A 12,128-nucleotide genomic window follows, 5' to 3' on the forward strand; every position below is an offset into this window, starting at 1 on the left:
AAGTAAACGTGGTGGGTTACGTGTTAAGCACATTTAACGGCCTCTAAAGATTCATGAAACTCCTTGAATACTTTGTCACTTTGTACTATTCCTCTGTTTCATAGCTTTGCCAAATGCAAATTATGTTGTGGTGAACTCCTGTCTCGCTGTTACCCTTAAGTTAACCCTCGCCGTCATCTTTATATCAGCCTGTTAGCCTCCCTCGTTAGCTCTCCTTCTGTTCAGTCTCTTTCTATCTCTCTTCCTCACAGCACTTTCCCCATTAAATTCACATTTCAGCTCCACCCCCCTTCCTCCCTGCCTGCTCCATCCCTCTCTCCTTCTGTCTTATCTCGGTAAGTTTTCAGCTGGGACCAGCTTTTTCCTCTGCAGTACAGCCCCTGTGTCCCCCTGGGAAGGATCATCTATCTATCTGTGTGTGTGTGTGTGTGTGTGTGTGTGTGTGTGTGTGTGTGTGTGTGTGTGTGTGTGTGTGTGTGTGTGTGTGTGTGTGTGTGTGTGTGCACTAGAGCGAGGGACGCTTTGTTCTTACCATCTTGGGTCCAAGAGGCCTCACAGGAACAGGAATAAAAAAACTCAGAAGTGGGCACTTGTGTGCAACATTTTCCAGTGTGTGAATGCGTGTGTATTTGCACTTGAATACGTGTGTATGTGTGTGTGTGTGTGTGTGTGTGTGTGTGTGTGTGTGTGTGTGTGTGTGTGTGTGTGTGTGGAGTAAAACAATGTTCATCCCTCAGAGTGGAATCTGCCTGCCATCAGCCTAATTTTCATCCTCACTTTTGGCTAAAAACAACTGCACAAAACTAACTTGGCCTCACAGTTCATGTGAGTGAATTGAAAGCAAGTGTGTGTGCCTTTACAAAAGTAAGTGTGTGTCTGTGTGTGTGACTGTGTGTGTGTGTGTGTGTGTGTGTGTGTGTGTGAGAGAGAGCGAGAGACACTACAGGGACTGTAGAGTTGGATTTGTTTGAGCGTGAGGGGAAGAGTGACGATATGAGTTTGACCTTGCATGATTCTCCCATGGCACCTCTGGTTGCATAATAACTGTTACGTTAGAAATCTGAATCTAAACTATTATTTTGTGCAAAAGGCAGCCAGTCAGTCAAACTATTGATATCAAGTAAAGTTGCACTACGTACACAATTACATAAAGTGTCTATCTTACTGTAAATTAAACATGTTTTCAGAAAAGTTTCACTTCAGTTTCCTACCATGGGAGACGAAACAAATTTGATTAGATGAGATATAAAATAAAATACCACCTTTTCTTTCTTGGCTCTTGCTATTAACCAGTACTTCCTTTATGTAATGTAAAGTAAATTACAACCTACAGCAGAGGTTTTCATTCCCATGATTCAACACTTGGAGCCCGCTGCTTTTCATTTGTTCCTCTCAAGGACTAATTTGCATCTGGGACGCCAAGTGAATGCAATCAACTGGCAGGTAGAACAAAAATACTTGCAGACCTACTGGATATCATGCATTAAAACAGCCCAACACCAGTAGAGGAAATATGAAGTCATGAGGGACGAGAAACCCTCACACGAGATGTTTCCCACCCTGCACGATGAATGGTTCCCTTGCTTGTCAAGAGTGAGGTTATATTAGGTCTCGAGATAAATGAGGCGGAAATTCACCAACACTTAACTCTTGTCTCCGCATGTATGCTGTAAAAATCCTTCACTTGAATAAATTAATGCAAGCACTCACACGTGGGATTCCTAAAATAAGACCTTATCTTCCCTAAAAATAAGACCTTAGGTATGAAAAAAGTTCCTTCACATTTGGGTCTAACATTATTCCTGCCATCCTCACAGTCTTAGCATGCCTACCTTCCAGTGTCACCTCTTTCCCGGCCCGTTTCAGCGCCTGCACAGCCTCGTCGTGTGTCGCGTCCCGCAGGTTCACGCCGTTCACAGACAGGACTGCGTCCCCGACGTACAGAGCCTGGGTCTGGTCTGCTGCGAGCCCCTTGAATATCTTACTGATGAGGATGGGCATTTTATTCTCCTTCCCGCCTTTGATGCTGATCCCAAGTCCCCCGATCTCCTGCTTGGCCACCTTGACGCACCGCTTTCTGTTGGCGATCGCCTCGGGCACTCGCTCCGGCAGGTCCGTGAACGCGGTGCGCACAGTTTGGGGGCCGTTGTTGGAGTTGGTGTTATTGTTATCAAGGTAAGATCCGTTGGTAACGCCGTTGGAGCTGACATTGTCGTCCACGTTGTCGTTAACACAGCCCTCCTCGCAGCTTAACGTGAGCGCTTCCTCGTTCAAGTTGACCAAAACTTTGTGCCACTGCTCCCGCACCAAAACCTCCACAAATCCACTTTTTTGCACTCCGGAGGCACCTGAAACTCCCGTCGCTATTACCATCGCCATCTTTTGAGCATTTCTTTAAAATGACATGTGATTTAGTTCCCAGCACGCACTCACACATTAACTTCCACTCCGTCTCCCTCTCACTCTGGACTTTGCCCCTCTGAAGTTTTCTGCGGGACTTGTCAGGCGTCCCGACCAACCAGCCCGAGCCCTTTCGGCGCAAGCTGCCTCCCGCTCCGCCTGCCCGAGATCCTATCTGCTGGGTGGAGTTTGCTCCCCCCGCCGTCAGCCGATCCCATCTCCAGACCCTGCATGCACAAAATGTGTTCATCATTTCACCATGAACGTTTGAAACGTGACAGTTGATGTAGAGTTTACAACAAAAACACAAACAATTCATTTATCCATTTTACTCGTATCAGATTGGCAACACTGACATACAGTACAATGTGCTGGTAAAACATATGGATGTGTATACCGACCTTAAAAAGGAAATTAACGTCTATTTCGTGAATAAAACAATCATCGGTGTCATTCGGCCACGTGGAGCTGAAAAAGTCACATACAACTAGACACTTTCATTATGGTAGCTTATATAAAACATGTCTTTTAAATAAATAAACTCATATAAAATATGACTAGAACTGAGTTTCCAGTCTTCAAATTGCCAGTGAGACCCACTTTGCTGAGCACGTTCACGTAGCATACGTGAGACCGGTTACGCGCGTACAGGAATGCGCCTTTGCCTGTTCTGATGTTTCAAAGAGAAAGAGCGTTTTGTTCGGAAGCTCTGACATGAAGAGACCCCGCTCTGAGTTGTTGCTCTCCATATCTACTATTATTAATATTGTGATACCAAAGGACACCCACATGCCCTGTCAGTCTTGCAGGCTCGTGAGTTTAGTGATTAGTGAACTCAGGCTGTGCGGGTGCAGCCAGTGTTATCGCTACAATGCCGTTGGACGCTGTGTGTCGATGACCACTGGATCGAGCCCTGTGAGTGACTGACAGGGAAGTAGGAGATGGAGACAAAAGCCATGATGCTGCTTCAGTCAGCCACCAAGACGTGATTATGACGTCAACAAACAGCTGCTGTGACTTCAAGTGCATATAAGCTATAGCTTTTTGGATGTAACAGCACTTAGATCTATAAATATGCATTTTCTTTAAACAGCATGGCACTCTGATGCTTTCTGTAACAAATGGCTTTACACTAAGCTATTAGAAATGTAGCTACGACACCTACTGGTGGTACTTTATAATGTCTGTGAGGGTTAGAATCTGTTCTGGCACTACAGTAAAACCGTAAGAGCCCCCACTTGTCAACTAAAAGATACAAAAGAATAAGGAACATAGGCCTACTGCATTAACATGTTTGCATGCATGGAGATTTTAATTAGTTGGATCAACTTTTATACTGGTGATGATCTGTAAGTCATTTGGCTGTGGGTGACAAATGTCTTGCCCTGGTGCAATAAAGATTATTTCATTGTAGAAACGCATCAGTAGCTATGGACCTTGTATCTTGAGATTTGAACATGTTAGGCTACTAACACAAAACTATTCATAATTTATTTAAATGCACAATAGTGTTTCATATACTGTCTTTTTGAAGTAGCTTATGTTAAGGTATTTATTTTGAAGAAATAGGCTATGTAAAAATGAAATTGCATACAGCCAAGCTTTTCATCAAGAGGCTTTAAATCACTTTTATACTGTGCATGCATGGAGAAAATGGACTCAGAATTTGTATTCTTGGGAGTCCAAGAAATGGTGGAGAACAAGATATGTAGCACAGTGCACAGCGTATTTTACTGTGTGAATGTTTGACTTGGCCACAGGGTAAATTAATGTAAAGCCAAAATGACCTACTCTATGTATTTTCCATTAAAATGAACAATAGGAGAAATAAGGGCATTACCTTATGTTAGGATTTAATATTCTATATTTCAGTGTGTGCCATAATTAATCAAGTTGTGTAATCACATGAATATATAGCAGCCTATAGGCATGCTGTACAATGAAAGAGCCAAGCTTTCTCACTTCCCCGCCCTCTAAACTAAAATGGATCATTACTACTGAGCTGCACCAAAGAGGGGATTTATTTTGAGAAAAAAGACTGAAACAGAAATACTAAGAATACTTTGGCTTAATGAGGTGTATGAGCTACAATTGATTTCCACTTTTATATGGAAATGAGCTATCCGATGGAAAGTACACTCTTTCTTTGTTGTGGTAATGACCTTCAAAACTAACAAACAAACAGTCATCTTATTAAACGTGATGGTATTTAAAGGTTGTTAATTAATATTTTTTATTCCTCAGTCAACTCTAGACTACACTCAATGCAACAGGGAGCAGCTGCAGAGAGTTATGCTTACAAACAACCACAGTGTCAGTCTATGAACTGACTTTCTGGAGTAATTATAAAAGTCTTTTGCTCAAGAGCACTGCAATCAATTTAATGGACTGATGCTCCTTCATTCAGACATTCAAGATAACTACACACTATTTTGTTGCTCTGAAAACAGATCTGTAGTCTATTTTGCCTTTTGAGGACACCTTTTGATTTTATTATGAAGCAAACATTCTTCTTCTGCTTTATACTCACAACATGTTCCTCTCACATGACTCCTTCCTATGGTAGCAATGCGTGAACAAAAGGCAATAAAGTAAAAGTGCAAGGGAAGACCGCAAGCAAGCAAACATAAATAATAAGCTTTGCAAATGATCCTTATGAGGAAGGAAATGCACTCAAGGATACACAGAATGCATTTTGGTCAAGAAAAATTAAAACAGAACTTTTTTTTGTGTTTAATGAAACTACAGGGCACCTTTAGATCCTGAGAGAAGCAATAATACGGTCGTGTGGAATATTTCTCTGGCCTCATCTCTGAAAACTGACATCTCTTAACTAACTGTGGGGGAAGAAAAACGTAGATGAACTCCCTGTGTTGGGACGCCCTGAATATCTTTCCTTCCCGTCTATACTTTTACATTCCCACTTATACCTTCTTGCTTTGTCCTTACCCATTCATCCTACCCCCTCTACTCTCCCCTCATCCTCCCATCTTTCTCTTGGCTAATTTCTCCCCTTTCCTTTAAAATTTGACCTCCATGTTTAAAGATAACTAAAGAAAACATATAATCTCAGTTATGCTGCAATGGCTCATTGACTCAGAGACAGGCAGTTATGGTAAACATGAGGTTTACAGAGAGCATCTAGTTATCAAAATGATATTTAGAAATGTGTCCAATATTCAACTGCAATTATATATTGAACACGCTGAAGTATAAAGTAGCAGAAAAAGGAAATACTAAAGAAAAGTACATGCACCTCAAAATTGTACTTAAGTACATTAATTGAGTAAATGTACTTAGTTATATGATGGGGGGAGTCATATAATTAGAACAATTATACCACCTTGGGTTATAAGAGCCCCGAGGATTTAAAGGCTACACAGGTTCTTCAAAATCAGGGGTGAGAAGAAATAAATCACACAATTAAGGTACATTACAAAATAGCTTTTCTTTGTCATAAATCCCATATAAAGTTAAAACAGCATGCTAAAATGTCTCAAAGGAGCGAGCTAAAAATGTCACATTTCCCCATAGTTTGTAAAACCTCTAATAAATGTCATTTCTCAGTCATTTATTTCGCAGTCCACCTCTACCCTCCCGTCCACTATGCTGTTGCTAGTTGATCGCTGCCAGAGGTTTGTGTAGGCTACTTCAGGCATTTGATTTGATTGTTGCCACCTGTGTCCCATTACTTCTTGCGTGTATATACAGGTACATCTCAATAAATTAGAATATCGTTGAAAAGTTAGTTTATTTCACTAATTCAATTCAAAAAGTGAAACTCATATATTATATGGATTCATTACACACAAAGTGAAATATTTCAAGTCTTTATTTGTTTTTAATCTTGATAATTATGGCATACAGCTAATGAAAATCCAAAAATCAGTATCTCAGAAAATTAGAATATTGTGAGAAAGTTCAATATTGTTGACTCATGATGTTACACTCTAATCAGCTAATGAACTCAAAACACCTGCAAAGGTTTCCTGAGCCTTTACATGGTCTCTCAATCTGGTTCAGTAGGCTTCACAATCATGGGGAAGACTGCTGACTTGACAGTTGTCCAGAAGACAGTCATTGACACTCTCCACAAGGAGGGAAAGCCTCAAAAGGTGGAAGCTGGCTGTTCCCAGAGTGCTGTATCCAAAACATATCCATAGAAAGATGAATGGAAGGAAAAAGTGTGGTCTGAAAAGGTGCACAAGCAACAGGGATAACCGCAGCCTTGAGAGGGTCGTCAAGAAGAGGCCATTCACAAATTTGGGGGAGCTTCACAAGGAGTGGATTGAGGCTGGAGTCAGTGCATCAAGAGCCTCCACACATCTAGGACATGGGCTACAACTGTCGCATTCCTCATGTCAAGCCACTCCTGAACCAGAGACAATGTCAGAAGCGTCTTACCTGGGCTTAGGAGAAGAAGAACCGGTCTATTGCTCAGTGGTCCAAAGTCCTCTTTTCAGATGAAAGTAGATTTTGCATTTCATTTGGAAATCAAGGTCCCAGAGTCTGGAGGAAGAGCGGAGAGGTACAGAATCCAAGTTGCTTGAAATCCAGTGTGAAGTTTCCACAGTCAGTGATGATTTGGGGACCCATGTCATCGGCTGGTGGTGGTCCACTGTGTTATCTCAAGTTCAAAGTGAACGCAGCCGTCTACCAGGAAGTTTTAGAGCACGTCATGCTTCCTTCTTCTGAGAAGCTTTTTGGAGATGCTGATTTCATTTTCCAGCAGGACTTGGCACCTGCCCACACTGCCAAAAGTACTAATGCCTGGTTTAATGACCATGGAATGAATGTGCTTGATTGGCCAGCAAACTCGCCCGACCTGAACCCTATAGAGAATCTGTGGGGTATTATCAAGAGGAAGATGAGAGACGCAAGACCCAACAATGCAGACGAGCCGAAGGCCGCTATCGAAGCAACCTGGGCTTCCATAACAGCTCAGCAGTGCCACAGGTTGATCGCCTCCATGCCACACCGCATTGATGCAGTAATTCATGCAAAAGGAGGCCCAAAGTCTTATGTAATATTAAAATTTTCTGAGATACTGATTTTTGGGTTTTCATTAGCTGTATTACAAGATTAAAACAAATAAAGACTTGAAATATTTCACTTTATGTGTAATGAATCCATATAATATATGAGTTTCACTTTTTTAATTAACTTAGTGAAATAAACTAACGTTTCCACGACATTGTAATTTATTGAGATGTACCTTTATAGTCCTCGTCTCCCTTTGTCATGTGCTAGTTCGTCTTGTGTCTTGTAGAGAGCCAGTGTTTTTGAGCAAAATCACTGTAGCATTGTTCCCGTATTCAGGCTTAGTTTAGTTTATGTTTTTTTACAGTTCTCGTCTACTACGTTTTTTCCTCTTTTTTTTGTTGTACTTTGTGTTTTTCAATAAACACCCTTTTGATTTTTGAAACTTTGTCCTGAATCGTGCATTTGAGTTCAAGCGTTTGTGTCACGTTCCTAGCACAATCATAAAAATAACTAAAATAATTATAAAAGCAGAACAAAACGCACTAAAAAAATTAACTAAAACAAGATAGATAAATAATCAAAACATGCGATAATAATTAAAACACGCATAAATGCCCATTTCTGGACCCTGCAGTTACATTTCACCACTGCCGTCAATTGAGTGACAATCTTATCACTCTCTCACGTTGTCATAGTGAGCCATTGAAGGCAATTGCATTACTCATTACACATACTTCATTGGCTGAGCAACATTACCACGAGTGCCAACTCTAACGTCTTTTATACATTTACAGCTATCACACTCTCTTGTCGACATTCCGAAGATGCATTATATCAATCGAGATTGGGCACATTTATTCATATTCAAAGTTAGTATGAATAAAGCCATTATCAAATGACAACACACAATGTTATAGTGGAAAAATGTACACAAGATACTACAATATTCATACATAGAGGAATGATTAACAACACTTCCTGCATACGTGTATTAGATTTGAGTCTCGCAGTAAGAAGCCACGTACCAAGACTTTATGACTCCACCGGTTTGGCAGCGTCTCGGTCATATGACTGCTGCTGGCATCGTTAGACTTCCTCAAATTAGTTTCTATTTCTGAGATCGAGCTATGAATATAGAAAGGCAGCGGTCACTGCTGTCCTAACATCTGATTACACAGGTCTTTCAGAGCGTATGCACATGGAGTAAAGACAGGCCTTGGGGAAAACATTAGGGCACAGGAACTGCTCTTTAGACAGATGACTGCTGGCTGAGGGCAGGAGAGGAGAAGAGATTATTTTATGTTTTACATTCTACCTCATTAGTTTAATTTCCTATGCAGGCCTAACCCTTTGCAATATACAGTTAAATTACTTTGTAACTTATGTGACACATTCCTATCAAAGTATCAAAGGGTCGAAACCTTTTTTTAGATTAATAAATAGGTTCTTACAAGACTGCTGTACATTAATTCTATTACAGGAACCAGGAATAAGAAAAACACTGTTTTGTATAAATAGTGTTTTTGGTGGTTAAATGTTGTTTGTTATTGAAATCAAAAGCGCAAACATCCGCACTATCATGGGCATGCTGGCAGCACTGAAGTAAGTGGTTGAAATACAATACATAGCTTCAGCTTCATCATCCATATTAGGCAACGCATGAACAAAAGTAATTAGATTATGTTATTGATTCATCAAGTGAAATTTGGAGTTAGTCTTGCAGGCACATTCTTCTTTCCACTCTATTTTTAGGGTAACAAAAACTTAAGAGCAGTTTCACTGAAGAGAGAATATTTGCGGAGTGATTCATGTCATTTCAGTGGCACAGAAGTTTCTTTCACGTTAACCCTTTAAGAGCAGGAACTTTGCAAATAATTTCACACTGGCCGACTTGATTCAAAGACCGATTTCCTTTTTAAGTGTTTGAGTGAGCACAGATGCTCGTTGTGGTTTGAGTCGGTGTTGTTTTGTTTGAGTGGATCTGTAATTACACTGTGACACACACAAATTGACTGAAGTGACAGCAGGAAGTAATAACAAATTAGCTTTATTAGCAGAAATTATGCTCACAATCATATATTGTATCATGTTATTAATGGGTTAATGTCACATGGAAGAGCAGATGGGTGGAGTATGGGGGAGGAGGTGCAGTATTGCATCCTTTATAAGGAAGTGAAACTTAACAACTGTAAACACGGTTCAGATTGTACAGAAACAGACAGCAGAGCAAGCACGAAGGTGAAGTATACGCCCTGTGTCAATGTACTTGATAGTATTCTGAGTATTCATTGCTATGTGTCACATGTAATACTTGTTGCTCATAAAATGGCTTGCACCAGTAGAACTTTGGAGTCAAAACAATGGATTGTTCTTAACTCTAAAAGCTCTCCTCTCCTCTAGCTATGGCCACGTCCTGCAGATTCCCGTCTGAAGATCAGTTCCTGTGCTCCATCTGTCTGGATGTTTTCACCGAGCCCGTCTCAACTCCGTGTGGACACAACTTCTGCAAGGCCTGTCTCACCAAGCACTTGGAGGGCAAAGAGCAGTCTCAGTGTCCACTGTGCAACGAGAAGTTCAACAAAGGGCTCAAACTTTGCATCAACACCGAATTCAGGGACGTTGTGGACATTTTCAAGGAACTAAATGCAAAAGCTAACAATACTTCCCCTGTGAAACCAGGAGAGGTGCCATGTGACTGCTGCCTTAATGGCAACAAGTCCAAGGCCTCTAAAACCTGTTTGGTGTGCTTGACCTCTTTTTGTGAGACACACCTAGAGCCTCATCTGAGAGTTGCTGCTTTGAAGAGACACACGCTGACTAATCCTGTGCATAACCCTGAGGGCAAAATATGCAAGAAGCACGACAGAATATTGGAGCGCTTCTGCAGGAGTGACCAGACATGTACCTTGTGTACAGAACACAGAGCTCATGATATGGTCCCTTTACAGGAAGCATATGTACCCAAGAGTGCTCAGATGGGGAAGAAAAAGGCGAAAGTAAAGGAAATTAAACATAAGCCTGGAAAGAGGCAGCAGAAAACCAAGCACAAGAGGAAAGGCAACAATGAAGCTATGGCAAACCGTGTGGTGTTGTATCAAACGCAAGATGGTCTCATTTGGTGGATTCAACCTCAAGTCAACAGATATGATGAGTTGGCTCTAAACAGGGACTTTTATAAAGGGAGATTCTACCGTGAGGTTCAGGCCGAATGGAGCTACTGCGAGGATTTAGAAGTAGATAGAGAGTCCATGCGTGGGATAAAGGTGTTCATACCTAACCCCAAGGATGGAAACTGGGTCATACGGTTGGCAACGGACCACAACTCCAAGGATCTAAATGAAGTCCCAGTCCACCTCTTATTGATAGTCAAACCTGAGAGAGTCGTGGTGTATGTAGACTATGACGAAGGATTGGTGTCCTTCTGTGATGCAGACACTATGATGTTGGTCTACTCTTTTACCAACTGCAATTTCAGTGAGAGAATTTACCTATTCTACTGTCATACAGAGGGTGACAGCTGGGCACAGAGGGTTCAACAGAAGGTTGAGATGATGAAAGCATGGTTCCAACGTCCAGATACCATATTCTTCTTTTGTTGTATTGCCGTTCTCATTTTTTGTAGTTGCTTGTATTATTTTTGTACTAACAAATAACGTTATAAATCATGACATGGATTAGAAACATGTTCTGGCTACAGTGGTGGTGGTATGAAGGGTTAAAACCAGCATCTCCTTTCAGTCACAAACTCATCTGTCATGTGTAAAGAAAATGATAAAGGTTCATACACAGTAAGTCTGTAAATCACAATGATGTTGTAATTATGACTTTTTATGCTTGTGTTGTCATTTAGTGTTGAAATATCAGTGTTCTATATACAAAATATATGTTACATCTTATATTACATCTCTATAAAACATGATGGCAGTGTCATTTCTGAAGTGAATCAATCACTGTAAACATTTAGTGTATGTACAGTTTTTCAGTATCGGTGTGTTTATGTTTATGAATGGAGTATGATTTCACATTCATGATTCAGGATGGTGACTTTATTCAAATACACCACTAGAGGGAGCAATCTACTCACGCTTCATACAAACACTCCCCATTCAATGAATATGAAACATGGCAGTTTAGACTAAATAAATATTTTATTTGAGCTACCACATTTTAAGTCCTTATTAGTTTCAGTATTTTCTTAGGAACTGTTGTGTACATGTCTCAATGCTTCAAAATTAGTTCTTAGATTTATTACCATGCACTTTGTTACAAACATTCATGTCCCTCTCAGGATGAACTGTAATACCTCTAGTGCAGGGGTGTCAAACATGCGGCCCGGGGGCCAAAACCGGCCCGCCAGAGGGTCCAATCCGGCCCGCGGGATGACTTTGCAAAGTGTAAAAATGAGTTGTTTTGATCCCTGTGACTAAATGTTTTGTGTCTTTGTAGATACACTGATCTGTAAGTTGTAACACACATGTGTAAATGATAAATGAGGCATAATATTGTTGAAATTGCACCTTTTGTTCTTAAGAAATGTCAGGTTGTTCATAATGATTTGTAAAAAGATCAAATTTGAACATTTTCAGAATGTTATTATGCTGTGATGTTACTATAATATTGAATATTATAATTTATAACCTCAAGATACTGTCTCTAAGTAATAAATTATAATATTCAGTATTATAATTTATAATCTCAAAATACTGTCTCTTTTTTAAAATAATAAATAATTTAAAAATAATAAA

At 40.4% G+C, this 12,128-nt stretch overlaps 2 protein-coding genes across 3 annotated transcripts in view; one reads left to right on the plus strand and one right to left on the minus strand.

Annotated features, from left to right (window-relative positions):
* The window catches only part of sntb1 (syntrophin, basic 1), a 37,823-nt gene extending 34,743 nt beyond the window's left edge, over positions 1-3,080 (minus strand). Inside the window, 2 exon segments of the mRNA XM_029451575.1 lie at positions 1,833-2,627; positions 2,802-3,080. Coding sequence (XP_029307435.1) covers positions 1,833-2,379 — 547 coding nt within the window. The 5' untranslated portion in view covers positions 2,380-2,627; positions 2,802-3,080.
* On the plus strand, positions 2,039-11,791 carry LOC115021274 (uncharacterized). Of its 2 annotated transcripts, none has more exons than XM_029451578.1 (2): positions 2,039-2,175; positions 9,784-11,791. In XM_029451578.1, exon 2 carries the CDS (start codon positions 9,786-9,788, stop codon positions 11,034-11,036), a length of 1,251 nt encoding a protein of 416 aa, XP_029307438.1. In that variant the 5' UTR covers positions 2,039-2,175; positions 9,784-9,785; the 3' UTR covers positions 11,037-11,791. The 2 variants fall into 2 exon arrangements, with proteins under 2 accessions (XP_029307438.1, XP_029307436.1); XM_029451576.1 differs by lacking the exon at positions 2,039-2,175 and adding an exon at positions 9,588-9,621.
* Positions 11,792-12,128: the final 337 nt, after the last annotated feature.

Source organism: Cottoperca gobio, chromosome 16 (assembly GCF_900634415.1).
Source record: "Cottoperca gobio chromosome 16, fCotGob3.1, whole genome shotgun sequence".
Lineage (NCBI taxonomy): Eukaryota > Metazoa > Chordata > Actinopteri > Perciformes > Bovichtidae > Cottoperca > Cottoperca gobio.